The 16,559-nt window shown below is 50.4% G+C and overlaps 5 protein-coding genes across 5 annotated transcripts; 2 read left to right on the top strand and 3 right to left on the bottom strand.

The window, feature by feature from the left end:
* The first annotated feature begins 128 nt into the window (after positions 1 to 128).
* F4812DRAFT_349895 (WD40 repeat-like protein) lies at positions 129 to 2,687 on the top strand. The gene is made up of 2 exons (XM_047931717.1): positions 129 to 1,427; positions 1,566 to 2,687. The coding sequence occupies exons 1-2, from the start codon at positions 328 to 330 to the stop codon at positions 2,233 to 2,235; spliced, it is 1,770 nt and encodes a 589-aa protein (XP_047791202.1). The 5' UTR covers positions 129 to 327; the 3' UTR covers positions 2,236 to 2,687.
* On the bottom strand, positions 2,681 to 10,199 carry F4812DRAFT_425035 (uncharacterized protein). The gene is made up of 2 exons (XM_047933888.1): positions 3,468 to 10,199; positions 2,681 to 3,407 (listed from the first exon to the last, which is right to left on the bottom strand). Exons 1-2 carry the CDS (start codon positions 9,695 to 9,697, stop codon positions 3,140 to 3,142), a joined length of 6,498 nt encoding a protein of 2,165 aa, XP_047791201.1. The 5' UTR covers positions 9,698 to 10,199; the 3' UTR covers positions 2,681 to 3,139.
* A 54-nt stretch (positions 10,200 to 10,253) lies between these two features.
* On the bottom strand, positions 10,254 to 11,557 carry F4812DRAFT_425033 (ubiquinol-cytochrome C reductase). The gene is made up of 5 exons (XM_047933887.1): positions 11,403 to 11,557; positions 11,316 to 11,338; positions 11,172 to 11,237; positions 11,035 to 11,083; positions 10,254 to 10,947 (listed from the first exon to the last, which is right to left on the bottom strand). The coding sequence occupies exons 1-5, from the start codon at positions 11,403 to 11,405 to the stop codon at positions 10,903 to 10,905; spliced, it is 186 nt and encodes a 61-aa protein (XP_047791200.1). The 5' UTR covers positions 11,406 to 11,557; the 3' UTR covers positions 10,254 to 10,902.
* A 78-nt stretch (positions 11,558 to 11,635) lies between these two features.
* On the top strand, positions 11,636 to 13,105 carry F4812DRAFT_349864 (uncharacterized protein). Its single transcript, XM_047931716.1, has one exon. It carries the CDS (start codon positions 11,943 to 11,945, stop codon positions 12,582 to 12,584), a length of 642 nt encoding a protein of 213 aa, XP_047791199.1. The 5' UTR covers positions 11,636 to 11,942; the 3' UTR covers positions 12,585 to 13,105.
* A 313-nt stretch (positions 13,106 to 13,418) lies between these two features.
* On the bottom strand, positions 13,419 to 15,879 carry F4812DRAFT_425021 (MFS general substrate transporter). The gene is made up of 3 exons (XM_047933886.1): positions 15,206 to 15,879; positions 13,534 to 15,113; positions 13,419 to 13,436 (listed from the first exon to the last, which is right to left on the bottom strand). Exons 1-2 carry the CDS (start codon positions 15,435 to 15,437, stop codon positions 13,627 to 13,629), a joined length of 1,719 nt encoding a protein of 572 aa, XP_047791198.1. The 5' UTR covers positions 15,438 to 15,879; the 3' UTR covers positions 13,419 to 13,436; positions 13,534 to 13,626.
* Between the last annotated feature and the right edge of the window lie 680 nt (positions 15,880 to 16,559).

Genomic DNA, 16,559 nt, shown 5'->3' with positions numbered 1-16,559 from the left:
AGATTAGCGGCTTTACACTAGGAAGCTTGTCAATAGTGGGTCCAACTTTGGGGTGCATGACCCAATTAAACGTCAACTCGATAAAGGGAGACCCGCCAAAATTTCAATTTCCCATTCAATCAATCATTCATTCAATTCAGCCTTGCCTTGTTCATCGTTCGCGTTTGTTGTCACATGTGTCTCTCTCATCCACGCAAGGCTGTGTGATATCCCTACCTTTCCTTCAATTGTATTATATCTCTCTCCTCTCCTCTCCCTCCTCAACCAATCACCAATCGGTAGTAATCATAAGCACCCTTTTTCTACGGCGAAGTGAAGACACCAACCATGGCGGGTGTTGATTCTACTCCCACCGCCCACCCCGAACCACCGACCAAGCGTCGCAAAGTCCGTGATGACGATAGTATCGATTCGACTCCTGCCCCGCATTACGATGGTATCCCAGACAAGAAGGGCGGCAAACGAACCCTCAGCGTTTCCATCCGGGAGAAGACCGTAGACAGTCGTTCCGAGAGCCAAAGCCCAAGCCACAGTCGAAGTCGAAGTCAAAGTCGAAGTCGAAGCCGGAGCCGGAGTCGGAGTAGAGACCGTCGTCGCGAAACAGATTATTCCTCCGACGAACGCTCGCCGCGCCGCCGTAGTAGTAGATCCCTCTCTAGCTCGAGGTCGAGGATACGCTCGCGCCGCTCTAGTTCGGGCAGTCGATCATCGAGGAGCCAGCTTCGCTCGTCCCCCCGATCGAGAAGTCGATCTCGCACACCAGCATCAGACTCCCGCTCCCACTCCCACTCCCCCCGAGCCGAAACTTCTCCTCCCCCCCGACGCCGCGCCCGCCGTGAATCCTCTACTACCTCCTTACCACCGCAACCACAACCATTGCTACAACAACAACAGCAGCAGCAACAACCACCCGCTCGCCAGCTCGCCAGACCGCACTACGTCCCGCGTCTCGTCCTCACGGGCCACGCCCGCGCCATCTCCCAGGTGCGCATCTCGCCCGACGGGCGGTGGATCGCGTCGTCGTCGGCGGACGGCACCGTGCGCATCTGGTCGGCCTCGACGGGCCAGCACACCGAGACCCTGGTGGGCCACGTGGCGGGCGTGTCGGCGGTGGCCTGGGCGCCCGACAGCAAGACCCTGGCGTCCGGGTCCGACGACAAGGCCATCCGCCTGTGGGACCGCGTCACGGGCCGGCCCGCGCGCGCGGGCAAGCCCCTCCTCGGCCACCACAGCTACGTGTACAGCCTCGCGTTCTCGCCCAAGGGGAATATCCTCGCCAGCGGCAGCTACGACGAGGCCGTGTTCCTGTGGGACGTGCGCGCCGGTAGGCTCATGCGCAGTCTGCCGGCCCATAGCGATCCCGTGAGCGGGATTGATTTTTGTAGGGATGGGACTTTGGTTGTTAGTTGTAGCACGGACGGACTGACGTGAGTTTATTCTTATTTTCTTTCTCCTATTCTATCTCTCCCCCTTTATTACCCCCTCCTCCTCCCCCCACACCCTTTCGGAACAGAACTATGTAGACCAGCATAGCTAATTATTGCTCCTGTTCTGATTAATTACAGCCGAATATGGGACACCTCGACAGGGCAGTGCCTGCGGACCCTCGTGCACGAGGACAACCCGCCCATAACGTCGGTATGCTTCGCGCCTAACGGGCGGTACGTGCTAGCCTTCAGCATGGACTCGTGCCTGCGGCTGTGGGACTACGTCTCCGGCACGGTGAAGAAGACGTACCAGGGCCACGAGAACTCCAAGTTTAGCATCGGCGGGTGCTTCGGGACGGTCGCCGCGGACGACGACGACAACGACGACGACGACGGTGGTGCGGTGGCGGCGAACGCTTTCGTGGCGGCGCCTAGCGAGGACGGCGATATCGTCCTCTGGGACGTGCGCACCAAGGAGATTGTCCAGCGCATCCGTCGCGCGCACGACGGCGTGTGCTTCTGGGTCGACGTTCACGGCGACACGATGGTTAGCGCGGGGCAGGACGGGAGGATCAAGGTTTTTAGACATCGGAGAGTAGGAGAAGGGGGGGATAATGATGATACAGGTGCGAAAGAGGAGGAGGAGAGGGTCAACGGTGTTGACGTATCTCCCGGGATGAACGGTTCGAATGGTGGTAATGTTGATATAGATATGGCGGAGACGACGACGGCGACGGCGACGCAGAAGGACGGGGTCGAGAGGAGCGAGTCGCCTCTTAAGGAGGAGGATGTTAAGAAGGAAGAATAAGCAGGAGCAGGAGTATAAGACGAGCTATGAGAAAAGGGTACATGACGGGTAGAAGAACTTGCTTGTCCTTACGGATGAATAAGGTATAGGTATAGGTATAGGCATAATGAAAACTACCTACCTCTAAGCAGGGCGGTTGGTTACTTCGAATAGACTTGGACAGCGCGGCATACCCCCCTGATTTTAATTTAGGTACAATACCAGGTACCTAACCTTACCTAACCTACATACCTCTACCATACATCAAAAAATGCATAAGTTTGTATTCAACACTACAATAACTTTTCTTGATAGGTTATATGAGTACGAGAATAGGTGCTTGAGAATCAGCTACCTACCTCCTAGGTGCCTACCAGATAACTAACCTAAGGTAGGAAATGAGGTATTCACGAAACTGGAGGGGTGGGGTGCAGGGAAAGACTCTTGAAATCGGGATCAAGTCAAGTCAAGTCAAGTCAACTTATTAATAATGAATAAACTTTTTTATTTACAAATGCCACTAACCATCTCCCCCCTTTCCATATTCTTGCTTTGCTCATGACACGGTACCTACCTACTAGGTAGGTACCAAGACAGCTAGGCCATGAATGCAATCAATGTATTTCGAGCAATCGAATCGCGGTAGTAAGCATAAACTTCGTATTACACCCATATTCGATTGCGGGAGGTTAGGTTAGGTTAGGTTATGTTAGGTAGTTGCCGTTATACACACCCCTTCTCCCTCTCCCTCTCATACCTTATAAAACAATGGCCATTTTAACGCCTACGCCTCCGAGAAGAAGGGTTGACCGCAACATCCTTTGCCAACTCCTTATTTCTACTTCTCTATCCTAACACACACAAGTGTAGTGTCTGTGAGGATGATGGAGCACTTCCCTTGCCGCTTTCTCTTCGCCTCTCTTGCTCATATGGTCTCCCACCCGCCACTATTAATATCCGCCTCGAGCTTCCGGCTGATGAAGCTGGGGATGCCGTGGCTGAGCCACATGTTGCGCAGCATCGAGTCATACCGCTTCTGGTTCAGGAAGAGCTGGCGGCCGTGACGTAACCCGATGTCTACCTCGCCGTACTTGTCAATATACGGTGCGCTGCTGAAGCTGCCTGATGTGCGATGCAGGTAGAAGATGGCACACTTGCGAATGTTGATGAACACCCCGATGTTGCCCTGGCACCTGGAATAATTACATTAGTAAAAGCAATAGATAATACGAAAAACATCAACGACAACTTACTTGAACAGCATATGTTGCTGCGCGCCCCCAATTCTCGTCACAGGCTTGTCTGGCCCCGGCTCTTGATATTCCATGTTACAGCACATAGTCTGTCCACAGAAAATATCACCGCACATCAGACAGACCATAGGATCGGACAAGTCTTTTCCAGTCTTGGGACATCTCCTCTTAGCAGACTCTTCGATGAGGGCATCGAAGTTCTTAGGCAGGCCGACAAGCTCGAAGATACCAGGGTGGCTCAGTTGGGCGGATCTAGGCGGGGTCTCTTCGATTCCCTGTTCGATGGCAAAGCGCGAGGCTCTAGCATGTCCGCGTATTTCGTGGCGGAGCCAACCGTCGACTATAGCCACTGTACGCGAGGGCCAACCAAACTGGCTACCCAACGGTGTCAAGGATGCGCACATTTCGTCAAAGGATGGTAATCGCAGCGCGGCTGTTAGACGTGTAAGTTCGTCTGCTTCCGGAGAAGGAGATATATGACTGTTGAAGTCGACCCCAAGGTGAACATGGAGGAGAACTGCTACTTTTCGCAAGAATACTAGGGCATATTTCTTGACGAAAGAATGGAGACTTTCTAGGCTATCAAGACCAGGCTGCTCGAACCCAATATTAGGCAGGTCATCAGACGGCGCCAGGAATTCACCCTCGAGGGCGATTTCGTGGCTGAGGTTCATCCCAGTCATCGTGATATAATTGAAGAAACTGGCGAAGTTGTTCATTGCAGGATCTTCCTTGTTCCGGTTGTTCATATACTCGAGAAACCTGGAAAGCGGGAGATTCTGGGATACGTTGTGGACAACCTTGACGATCTCGGCGAGATAGCAAAGTCGAACCAAATGCATCGGGTCCATGTTCTGCGCGACAGCTACGCCAAACATAGTCTCGCAAAGGAATACGAATATGTCTTGACTTAGTAGTGGCGGGTGCTCATCAAACGGTGGCAAGGGCTCCTTTACGTCCAGGTTAAAGTAAGACGATATAAAGAGTTGGAAAAATTGGCGCTCGCTGGCCTTGCAGAATTCTCGTTCGATATCGTTGTCCCCCCCGTGCCTAAAACCACCAATTGCTATGTACGACGACACCGTCTCTGACAGGATTCGGAGCTGAACCAGAAGCTGTTCAGGCATTCTTTCGATCAAGGTCATCCCATACTGAGCTTCAATGCCCCGCTGTTGTATCTCCGCCGCGGAAATCGAGAAGCCCACAGATTGGGCTAACACGTCGCTGGCGTATAACTCATCATCCCTGCCGTCGTGCACGAAAGTCGCAGGCACAAGTTTATTCTTGCGAAGCGTATCGCGTAGACGCCGGTAGATTAGCATTAACTCCTTATCGCCATTATGTGATTCTGGCGGCGAGTGTGACCGTACACTAGATCCGGGAGTAGGCGCGAGGGAAAAGGTATCACTAGAAGCTATCGACGGCACTGCTCTGAAACCTGTGGGGTCCCATATTGAAAACGGCAACTGACTAGCACTGGTCTTCTCGAACAGACCTTCTGGCATTCTTGTGCGCAAGTAGTTGATGAAGGCATTCTGGCTCTGATCTCGTGTTACCACCGCAGAGTAACGGCGCCCTGTCATGAATCTGTTCATGAATGAAGAGAGATCTGTATCGGGTTGCAATATTCCAGGGTAAGACTCTTCTTTGCCATCCCAGGTGATCGGCAGGAAGGCATTCCCAAGGGCCTTACAGAGAGGGCACACAAATTCTAGGCGCTCCAGGGATTCGGGGTGATGCCGTGCGATCTGGTGGCCATGTCGACGGACAGTTGCTTCCATGTACATATCGAAGCAGCTGAAATGCATTATATGGCCGCATCCAACAGAGACTGGTCCTGACCGACAGAGCTTGGCTGGGAACCCCTTGCCAAGGCCTTGTCTTTCATTGTGGAATACGTGCCCATGAGCGTCGACTTTTTCTACTATTTTCCTGTTCTCATGGGCGAGACCAAACGGACGGATTGCCTCGGCTGAGCGATCAAGATTGGCTGGAGTATTTGCGGCTTCTCTAACGAAGTCTGGGTCCTGGAGGTCTGTCTGCCGAAGGATTTTGCTCTTCGTAAAGAGGGCGAACGTTCCATACAAGCGTCCATCGTCGGTATCTTCCTGGCATAATATGCAGGTACCTCTAGGGTATTTCCAGAAGTTCTTTTGCTCTTCCATAGGGTTGGATTCGTCCATATCATCCCATTCGTCTTCGCCCCAGTCAATATCGCCCTGCTTTTCCAGGAAGTTCTTCTGCTGTTGCTGGAACTGCGCCATAACTTTGGCCTGACGGTCAAGTGCTGCTTTCTTTTTTCGTTCCCTCTCCTCTTCGGCGCTGTGGGCATTCGCGGGTGACGCCGTATCGATCCGGTCCGCGGGTATGCCTAGTTGCGAGTAAGCCGAATCAAAGTGGCGCGGGTATTTTTGCTTCATTCTCCTCAAGATCAACGCGATCTTGGCGTGGCAGGCTTTGAATTCCTCCTTAGTCGACATCATATCCAGAAGGGATACGATAGTCTTCGCAGCCGGGGCGTCCTGCATAAAGTTACTGCGGGCAGACGTCGTCAATGCGATATAGACGAATGAATCAGTCCCGGGTGTGAAATTTGTCTCATCTACTTTATCCTCAGCAATAGCAATGAGGATCAAATGCAGCACAACCTGCAAGAACGTCTCTACTCTCGTGAACGGGACTTTGGGTGTTAACTTAGCAGCGACTAGAGGGTACAAGAGACAATAATAGATGATCTGAGCAAACATTCCGGTGCTGGTAAATTCGGCTAGCTTCACAAAGGCACCGGATTCGATCGGCCGTAACTTCGGCTCGTATACTATTTCTTCGGCGGGCTTTCCTGTCTTTTTGGAGATCCACTTGCGATAGGCAGCTTCTGATTCTTCGCGCTGATTTTTGCTGTAGTGCGCAATGTATGGGTCGATATCTTCGATGAAATGCGGCTTGAGTTCAAAAGTCCCTACGTCCGAGACGCCTTCGGGAGATTTGAACGTAGCCACCTCATCTAATACACGCTGAAAGTCTTCTTGTTCATGGAACTTCTCGGGCATCTTGCTTGATATCTCATTGAAAGACAAGGGCCGGAAGCATAGAACATGCGTGATATCCCTGCGCATTGCCATCAAGTGCGTCTGCTGCTCGTCTTTGACCGGTATGAGCGAGGTTCGATCACTTAGTAATACGATCAAGAAGTGAATCATATCTTCAACGACATCAAGGTGCTGAATCTCATCTTGAGAAGTGGAGGTCTGCTCAAATAAACCTTTGGTCCAGCTTTCCATTCCAAAACGGTCAACGATCGAGGCGAGAACCCGGCTCGGGTCACAAACAACCATTGCGGTTTGGAGCAAGAAGATATCTCGCGCATGCGTGACATCCCTATGGAGGATATTCTTATATGTCCCGGCTTGATGCCTCAAACTAATACCATTGCGTACCCACATCCCTGCCTTTATTTGAGCGAGCCAGGTGCAGACGCGGAGGGGGTAATCAAATACGGCCATAAGGTAATCTTCAGGGGTGTAATCTCGCCTAGGCATCATTTTTCGACCCATTGAACGAGGCTTCATCTTGAGCTCTTGCGAAGTGAAGTTTAAGATCGACTTGAGTTCCTCTTGAGACATATGCTTTCCACATTCGATCAGCCATGACAAGGTGTAGTGTAGGGCATGGTGGAAACTAATAGATTGCTCTCCCACGACGAACTTTACTACTTCGAATTTGGCCGTCTCGCCGGCAAATTCGAAATCGCATAACGTTTTAAATCGCACTTCTTCTTTGATCTCAGCCTGGGTGAATCTGGCACGCTCCGCTCCAACCGAGTTAATAATAACACTCTTGGCTGTTGTCCTTATGGCCCTCTCTAGATACGGGAGATCCTGCGGTGGGAGACTCCGGAAAGAACCTGATAGAAGCCGGCAAAGCCTATTGATTTCTCGCGTCATCAACGAGGCGCCAATCCAACTGTCGGTTTCATATTCTACATGCTCACCAATAGCTCGGACATTTGGGCAAATACCCTGGTGAAGCTTCACTAGGTCAAGGAACTGCATCAAGTACCTTTCTTCGGTCCTCATCCGCTCCTGTACATGAGGCGAGCCGAGGAGAAACTTCAGATCGACGTAGAAGTGATACATGCGTCTGTTCGTCACTGAGCCTGTATCGAACCCGAGAACGGCACTCGACGAAACTTCCCAGGGATGGCCAACTTGTCGAGTAGTCAAGAACGTATATAGAATCGCCATCAGGGTTGTCAAAAAGTTGCCCCTTTCGACAACTTCCGCGGTAATAGAAGGTGTTGTTAACATCTGTAAAGATATGTTGATAATCGAGTGGTCAGGCTCCCGATCTCCTATAAGATATAGTTGCGCCAGTGTCGTATACAACGCAGCAAACCTAAGGCCTAGAACCCTCTTGAACTCGGGAATAGTGACAACCGTAGAGATATATAATGAACGTAAATCATTTCGAACCTTCTTCCACATTCTCAAGTCGAAGAGGATCAGCCAATCCAGACGGACTCGTTGGAAGACATCTTCGAACGGATGGACACTATCACGCTCCATGTAAGCTCCTGGCGTCTCGACCCAGTACCTCCCAGGCTTCGGAGGCCCTGATTTTCCTGCCTTGGAAAGACCCGGGGTCTTGGGAATCTCAAGATTAGCCTTTGCATATACGGTCGGGGCTATTAACGGCTCAGCGGTATCCGAGTCTGACGGCGTGAGATCCCGGTCCCGGGTCGCGCGTCTCTGTACGGGAGGTGGGGGCGGAGGCGGCGGGTAGCCTGCCATTGTTGCTTCTTCCTCTTCGAGGGATGCCACGCCGGGACCGATCCAGTCGGGTACGTTTACTTCAGCGCCACCAGCTTCCGGTCGCGTATCTACCATCATCACATCTTCATCTTCGTCTTCGTCATCATCGTTGTCCTCTTCTCCACTCGAGGGCGTCCGATTACCGCCATCCATATCCTCGTCATCATCATCGTTATCGTCATCGTCAAATTCAAGCAAGTCAGCTATATTGGCCGTGTTTTCCTGGCCATTGAGAAATCTTGCGCGCTGTATGATAATTGTAGCCGTGTGAGCCTCGAGGGGGTCGTATTCAAGCTTTTCTTCATCCTCAAGGCCATCTTTACCAGGCATAGCATGCGTGCCAGGGCTCCCTTTCCGCCAGGGTTTTAGGAGCTCTTCGCAAACAACCATTCGGAGAATGTTCTGATCGTTTCCCACTACGCACCCAGATATGTCGTTTAACCAGTCGATCATGGTCCCACACATCTGCTCTCGGAAGGTATCGCGAGATGATCGAATAGTGACGGTTATCTTGATATGCTCAAGAATAGTAGCACACCGTAGCAACCTCTCTATATTCGTGTCGTATTTGAGAATACTCCGACCGATCGAATCGGTTTCGACTGCTCGGTTATACCCTTCTTTAAGAGTCGTACTACACGCCCGCGCGACTTGGTCCTGAACCTCCTGCACTGTGTGCTTCTCGTCGTTCCAAAGTAATAGCGCATACTCTTCGGGCGACTCAAGGTCGCCGCCGCAATAGGTCGACGCTAAGCGTGACATTTTCTCATCTTTCTCGATGGATTCTCTCGTCTTAGGCTGTCGGAGCTGTTCGGGTGCGCAGGAAATGACATCGCAGATGAAATCAAGGACTCTAGAAACGGTCATCCGAATATTGGAAGCGACCTCCTCAGGCAGTCCAGCGACCTCTTTGCCCTTTCCTTTCGACCGGTCTTCTTCGCGCTCGCTATGGATCGTGCAAAACATGGGAGTTTTCCAAGCTTCGGGATCACCACAATCGCAGCAACCACTATTCCCTGGGGATATCGAGATCCGTACCATATGGCCCGTATGGTCTGTGGCGTTGAAACATTTGCTACACAGGCAACACGTCTCATCGGTGCTGCAAGTCTTGCAGCCATATGATGCCTCTCCAGCTCGGAATATGTGGCCACATGCCTTACCACGAGCAGCTTCGGTGTACTCGGCCCCCTCTACGGCGCCTTGGGCTTCTCGGAGCTTTAGGGTGCTCTTCGGGGTGAGTTTACCGTCGGGAAAGAACAGTCGCAAGTTTTCGGGTCTCCCTCCAGCCATAGACCAGAAGAGGCCATATAGAAGATCTTGGCACGCGGCTTCATCGTATCGGTAGCGATAACGTCGCGGCAGCTCTATCAGATGTTGGCAGAGCTGGAGCTCTTGTGTAGACATAGCGGTGTCCATGATTTATGGTTGGCGAACTATCATTTCGGGGACCAAAACGGCGGAAGATTGATGTTTGTGAGGATGAAAGAGGATCTGTAGAAAGGTCCCGAAAAGGCAGAATCGGGGTATAAGGCGGGTTGAGTCGGTGGCGGCACGTGTGTGTGGAGAGACAATGTCTATATGATGAATATGCGGGTGCGTTGTTGAGTAATGGGCGTAAGGGCGGTAAATATTAAAAAGTACATGTACCTGAGGGTAGCTAGACGTAGAATTATAATCCACCGGGGCAAACAAAGAAACACGCGTCCCACTATGACAATTGGAAAAAGGGCAGGTACGGCGGTGAAATAGGGAAAAAGTTGAAAAAAGGATGGAATAGGAATTTTGTTCTTACTATGTAGAGGTTCCGACAAGAAGCCCAATTCCCCCCCTCCTACGTAAGTTGCTAGGAGCTAAGATGACCGGGATGGATGCTACATACTAGTAAAATCGGTTATCGATAACTATCACTATGACTTGTTCGAACTTCGCATTAGCTGGGGCCCTGGGCAGCTACGAACACCAGCGGTTTGCACTCAGGCGCTATGGCGTTTTCCTTGCCAAACAGGTTAGGTAATATTACCCGCCTTATAGCCCAATGTACAATATGATACCTATTATACATTTACACGCCGTACACCGTCAGTATCATCACGGCGGAAATGGAATGTTACACCTCATCTATAAAAAAAAATCGATCTGCTTGTACTTGTAATAGGTATGATAATCTTATCGAGTTGCACAATTTCACCCTAAAATTGCAATACATAACGTTTTCCCCTTGTCACAATGAGTTGCATATACGATATTTAAATCTAATTCGACAAAAGAGCAATTAATATGTAAGTGAGCCCAACATTTACACCTTAATAAATCGAGTTAGGTCAATGGCTCTATATATTTGTTCCAGGCGCCTGAATCAGGATGTTCAGATATATAATCTAGGTTAGGTACATAAATCATCCATCCAAGGCTCACGCAGTCGTTCGTCGGGAGCAGATATGGATAGGCTGAGATATAGCTTGGTGCGAACTGTGCTATAAAGAATTGTTCCGGTCTATAAGGTACAACAATTGTATAGGTTAGGTTAGGTAGTTTTCGATACACCCGATCGTCTCCGGAAGTTCTCGTATGTCCCTATCTCTAACCTCACTCAGAACATTTGAACTTTAGCAATAGCCCGCTTATTCCTCTTGGACGTATCGGTGTCGGATATCCTTCCATTGTCGCTTTTTCGGCAAGTTAGTCAGTTGCTACCTTTTTTTTTCTCCGGGAATTATCATTTAGTTAGATAGAAGAAGAAGAAAAAAACATACCCCTCGGTTCAAGTTATCCCAGAGCTTATTCATGCCGGTGTCGAATAACCTGTATAGTGTCCCGTCAGCAACCCATACCCTATTTATTCTTATTCCCCCGCTGTATTCCCCGTAGAGGAGGACTGGAAACTGCGTACATCTCGAAAGCGAAAGCCCCGGTAAAGACAAAACCCAGCATTTGCCAGTTGGTTCGGAAAATGGCGCTGCGCGAAGAGAAATATGGTCAGCTCAACGGGTCTTATGGCTCAGTCGTTGGATAGAGAGAGAGAGAGTCGACTTGCTTGTACAAAGGGCGTGCGGCGGCCTATTTTGCGCGATTAGTTAGTTACTGCGCATTAACGATACATACAGATCGGGGTGAATTATACCATGGCTAATACGGTCTGAGGAGATCTATATCAAAGATATAGGAAATTTCGACTTTCGGATGGTAGGGTAGGAGGAGTGGTCGGCGTTGGCGTTGGCGAATGAATGATTGGTTTGATTGACGTCTTGAAGTTCGAATTCGGAAGATGTAAGTTCGCGGGCTTCAGCCGAAGAAAGAATTGGTCGGGCGTTGGTGATTTAGAAAATGATTGTCTCTGATTGGCTGAAGCTTCCAGAATTGACGGTCCCACTTCTTTTCTCCAGGACGTAAGTGGGTAGGTGGGCTGTTCTTTTTTTCGCTTTGAGCCCCCCTCAGGCTTCAAACCGCTAACGGGTTCAACATTATTATTACCTTACTTTACGTACACTGTTTATTTTCACCTACTACACCTACCTAACTACACCTACCTACCTAGGTACACTTTAAATAAAAGGTTAGGTACTTTACAACACATTTTACGATATACATCCATAAAGCCCATTACATACAATACATACATACCTAGGTACCTATACATAATAGTTTAATCAATATCTTCCCTATGCCTTCCGAACCGTCCACCTCGGGCATCGTCACCGACGAGCACAGCGGCGAGCGACACATCCCCGAATCCGTGCGCGCGGACGGCACCACGCGCAAAGCGATCAAGATTCGCCCGGGCTACCGGCCCCCCGAGGACGTCGAGCTGTACAAGAACCGCACGGCGGAGTCGTTCCGGAACCGGGGCAAGGCCGGCGGCGTCGTCGGAGCCGAGGGGTTGAAAGAGCACAAGCAAGAAACTACCGCAGCCACGTCCGCGTCCGCCGCCAGCAACAAAAACGCCAAGAGGAGGGACGCTAGGAAGAAGGCGAAGCAGTCGCAGGAACCGGCCGACGCGAAAGATGCGACTGCTACTGCTACTGCTGCTACTACTACTACTACCGCTGCTACTACCGCTGTCGAAGACCCGGAGGCCGAGAGGGAAAAGAAGGCTCGCAATCTGAAGAAGAAACTCAAGCAGGCGAAGGAGCTCAAGAGCAAGAAGGAGGGCGGGGAATCCCTTCTGCCGGAGCAGATCGCCAAGGTCATCAAGATCAACGAGCTCGTGCGAGAGCTTGAAGCGCTCGGTTTCGACGCCGACGGGGAGCCCAAACCAAACACGGACGCGACGACGGCAGTGCCAGAATCGGCAAAGGAGGGTTGACCATGCAGGTATCACGAACGAGCGTTTCGAATGGTCTAATGGACCAAGCAAAAACAACAACAATAATAATTATAATAACAAGATATTGATTGCTACACGATATCTACCTAAGGAAAGGATATCGTGGTAGTAAAGACCATGATGATACTATGATATCGACCCATTCGGTCTCAGTCTACGCACCAGCAAAGACGGATTAGTTGGCTTGTCTTAGCTTAACCTAGTATCCGTCAAGCCTCAACACCAGCCGAGCCGGATTTAAAACGGCCACGATGTCTATCTACATATAGCCATCACCAAATAAACAGGCGCCACGGACCTAGGAAAACGAGGCCTTTTAAGTCTCCACAGCACGTCCTTCGGAGTATCCAGCGCAAACTTTACCCGGTTACCGTGCTACAAGAACTGAGCCTTTTTTTTTTAATTCCTATTGATACCTAGATAGGAGAAATCGAATCTGGCTATATTGGTGTGCCGGACAAAGCCGTCTGGAGCTTTCGTGCATGGCGAGCAAGTTTCCAGCACATGAGCAATTTTACGTGGATATAGAATCTCAACCTAGTCTGCTATGTGTACGACTTCTATTCCTAGGATGTCTGTGAATGAGAACTGTTTCCAGCTGCATATAAGCTTGAATATATATGTCTTCGTGAAATCTCATAAGTACATGTAAATCGTCTTCAAATCACATAGCCAGACAAAACAAATCCGTTTCCCGTGGGATATATTTTCAATTTTTCAGCTATTTGTCATTCTATCCTATCATAAACTCAAAGAGGTATATTAGGTATAGTATATATATATGTACTCCCCGTCGCATCTCCCAAAAAAGCCAAAAAAAAAAAAAACACACTATTCAGTCAGCCTAGCCTAGATATTTAATAGCATGCCAATCATATGCGAAAACCGCCATAAATCAATACCTAAACCAATTCGCCATGCAACTTACTTTTTTCATATACCCAGCAAAGTCGTCGTCGTTATAAAGGCGTAAAGACCATAAAAAAAGACGTAAATGATAATATAATAATAATATAATATCTCAGTATTCCCCCCTCCCATTCGCGAACCCGCTCGGCGACACCTCCCTCTTCCGCCCGAGCCGCCGGGACTGCAGGCCGACGTAGGCGACGAGGCCAACGCCGATGACGAGGCCGAGGGCGAGCAGGAGGAGGTTGACGGGGACGGGGTCGCCGCGGAAGGTGCGGTGGAAGAGGTAGTCGAGGGCGCTCTGGCTGAAGTTGAGCAGGCCGGAGAGGCAGATGATGGTGCCGTAGACCTTGCCGAAGGTCCGGAAGCCGAACACCTTGGCGCTGTAGTCGCTGACCGCCGTGTAGTAGAAGGGCCGGTACAGGACGAACAGCGCCACGTTGGCGTACGCCGCCCACGCGTACGGCAGCACCCCCAGGACCCCGATCGTCGTCGCCACCGCCACCAGCGTCGCGAGCACCGCCGCCGTGCTCGTGCGGTCCAGGATGATCCCGATGAAAGGGATCGAGACGATGCCGCCGAGCGGGAGCGCCAGGTCGAAGAAGTTGTTGATCTCGACGGCCTTTTCTAGCGAGCCGAATATGGCCTCGTATTGCGGCCGGATGGTGGCGACGAAGTAGTTGATTCGCGTCATCTGCACCACGGTGAACAGGCATATGAGCACGAACCAAGGCGAGCAGATCTGCTCCCACGCCGTGCGGTTATGCATTACACCCCACACGCCGCTCTTCTCGTTCCTCGCCTCCTCGCGTTGAGCTTGCTCGTCCTTGTCCACCTTGCTAGAGCCCAGTAGCTCCTCGATGTCGTGCACAACGCTTTCGTGGTGCTCTCTTTGTTCTTCCCGAATAAGCGCCGTCTGCTCGTCCACCTGATCATCAGCATCTATCACGTCCGACGCGTCAGCCGGATCGGGAAAGGCAGGTGTCTCGATCTCTTCGATCATCTCTCCCACGGTCTTGTATGACTGCTTGGGGAGTATTGTCAGCTGGAAGATTAGTATCAGTACCGGCACTATAAGGTACACAAGGAAAAATCGGTGGTGTCCGAAACTACCGCCGGTCTTGCTATAAATAATACGGTAGACGAGGAACAGGGCGCTCGAGGCATCGAACGCGCCTGTAAGTAATGCGAGAATAAGACCCGAGTGCCGGGGGAAAGCATTGGATAATTGGAACGAAGATATATAGGTAAATGGACCGCCTAAGGCGAGGAATAGGTAGCCGAAGAGGAAAGCATCAAAAGGCAAGCTCTTAGCAAAGGACATGCACAGCGCGCCGATACTAAGAAACAGAGCACCTATGACACCGCAGACTCGAGGACCATAGTGGTCTAGAATAGCACCCACGGGAAGGGCAGCAACGTTGGTGGCAACGGCGGCAACAGTGAACATGAGATTTAGATGAATTTCCACGCAGGTGTCCCCGCCATTACATATATCTTGATATGCGCCCTCCTTCTTCAGCACTGGTTTCAACGCAGCGTATCCGAACACGATCCCAGCAGCGAAGAGGCAGAACACGACCATAATAATAACTTGAACTAAACGCCAAGCCCGTACGTATTAGCTGCCTATACAACCTTGGCACTTCTGGTCACGAGTAGTATCTAGGATATATGGATAGGTTACTCACGTATTCGCTCCCATCGAGGCACCTCAAAGGCCCCTCGGGACTGGCCGAGGTGAAGACGGCCATTATCTTCGTCTTCGAAGACGGGGTTCCACGACTCTGGCAGCGGGTTGAAGGTGAGTTTTCTCGCCCTCTCGGAGGCAGCAACCGAGGACGCAGAACCCCGCCGCGACCTGCGGCCCTCGGTAGGAACAATGACGAACGCCTCGAGGGAACCAACCCGTTGCAGAGACATGGCAGGTTAGTTATTTATTATTATTTATTATTACTAAATAAATAAAACGAAATGAAAAAGAAACTAGTGCAACGATGGTAATCAAAATTCTAAAGAGAGTTTAAGAAAAAAAACATTAAGAGGAAAACAAAATAAAAGAAAGGAAATGTCGGGATACTTATCCCATGACGGGATCGACGTTGGATCGAGCATAAACCTTACAAGAGCATACATAAAAGCTAAAAGCCACAGAGAAAACCAATCTATGAGAGGGAGCTAGGCTAGCTGGGCTTAGCGCACGAGCCTAAACAAGGTGGGGTCAGGTCAGAAGGTCATTCGCCAATGCTCCGAGCTTTTCTTTTTTTCAAGTTAATCGGAGCCGTTCAAGGTCCGGCCGTTGGAGCAAAAGGGATGCACAGATTTGAGAGAGAGCAGAGAGAAAAAAAAAAAAAAAAAAAAAAAAAAAGGTGAGATTTGACGTTATTATGTGCCAAGCCTTGCAAGCTTGCCGCGGGGAAAAGCCCCGTTACAACCCGGACGAAACAAGCGAGGGACGAGGGGACGCTTCAAATGCTTCCTCCAATAACCAGCTTGCCGCAAGCCGCAAAAGCTGCAATATGCCATTTCTTGGCCGGATGAGCTATGAAAAAAAGAAACCGCGCAAACCTTGAGCGACGTCGGGTGTGGCGCCGACCGGACTTTATAGCAGGTACACTTCAAGAAAAAAAAAAAGAAAAAAAAAACATCTACAATCAGATATCGCATCGCATCGCATCGCATCGCATCGCACCGCATCGTAATGACGCAATTTGTTTATAGGGGTTATATATTTACGTGAGCGCCGCCGGGCCTTTCCACGCTTACCCATTGTCAGCACTTCAAATCGACCGCCGACATGATCCTCCTAGTTTTATTCCTTTTAAATCAACACACAAAACGATACCTAATCTAGGTCGGAGAAGTTTCATTGGCCCTACCTAGGTACCTAACCTATGTATTATAGAGGTTTTCACTAGCCTTACCCTTCCATTACTCATATCCCCTCAGCCCTACGAAGTAAAAACCGAAGGTTAGGTACCTCTAGTATTACTAGCTAGGTAAGCAGCACATGTGGGTGTGGATCGAGAAGCTAACGAAGAGCCT

The sequence above is a fragment of the Daldinia caldariorum genome, assembly GCF_022478825.1.
Source record: "Daldinia caldariorum strain CBS 122874 unplaced genomic scaffold F4812scaffold_6, whole genome shotgun sequence".
NCBI lineage: Eukaryota > Fungi > Ascomycota > Sordariomycetes > Xylariales > Hypoxylaceae > Daldinia > Daldinia caldariorum.
This window is presented reverse-complemented; position numbering and strand designations above follow the sequence as displayed.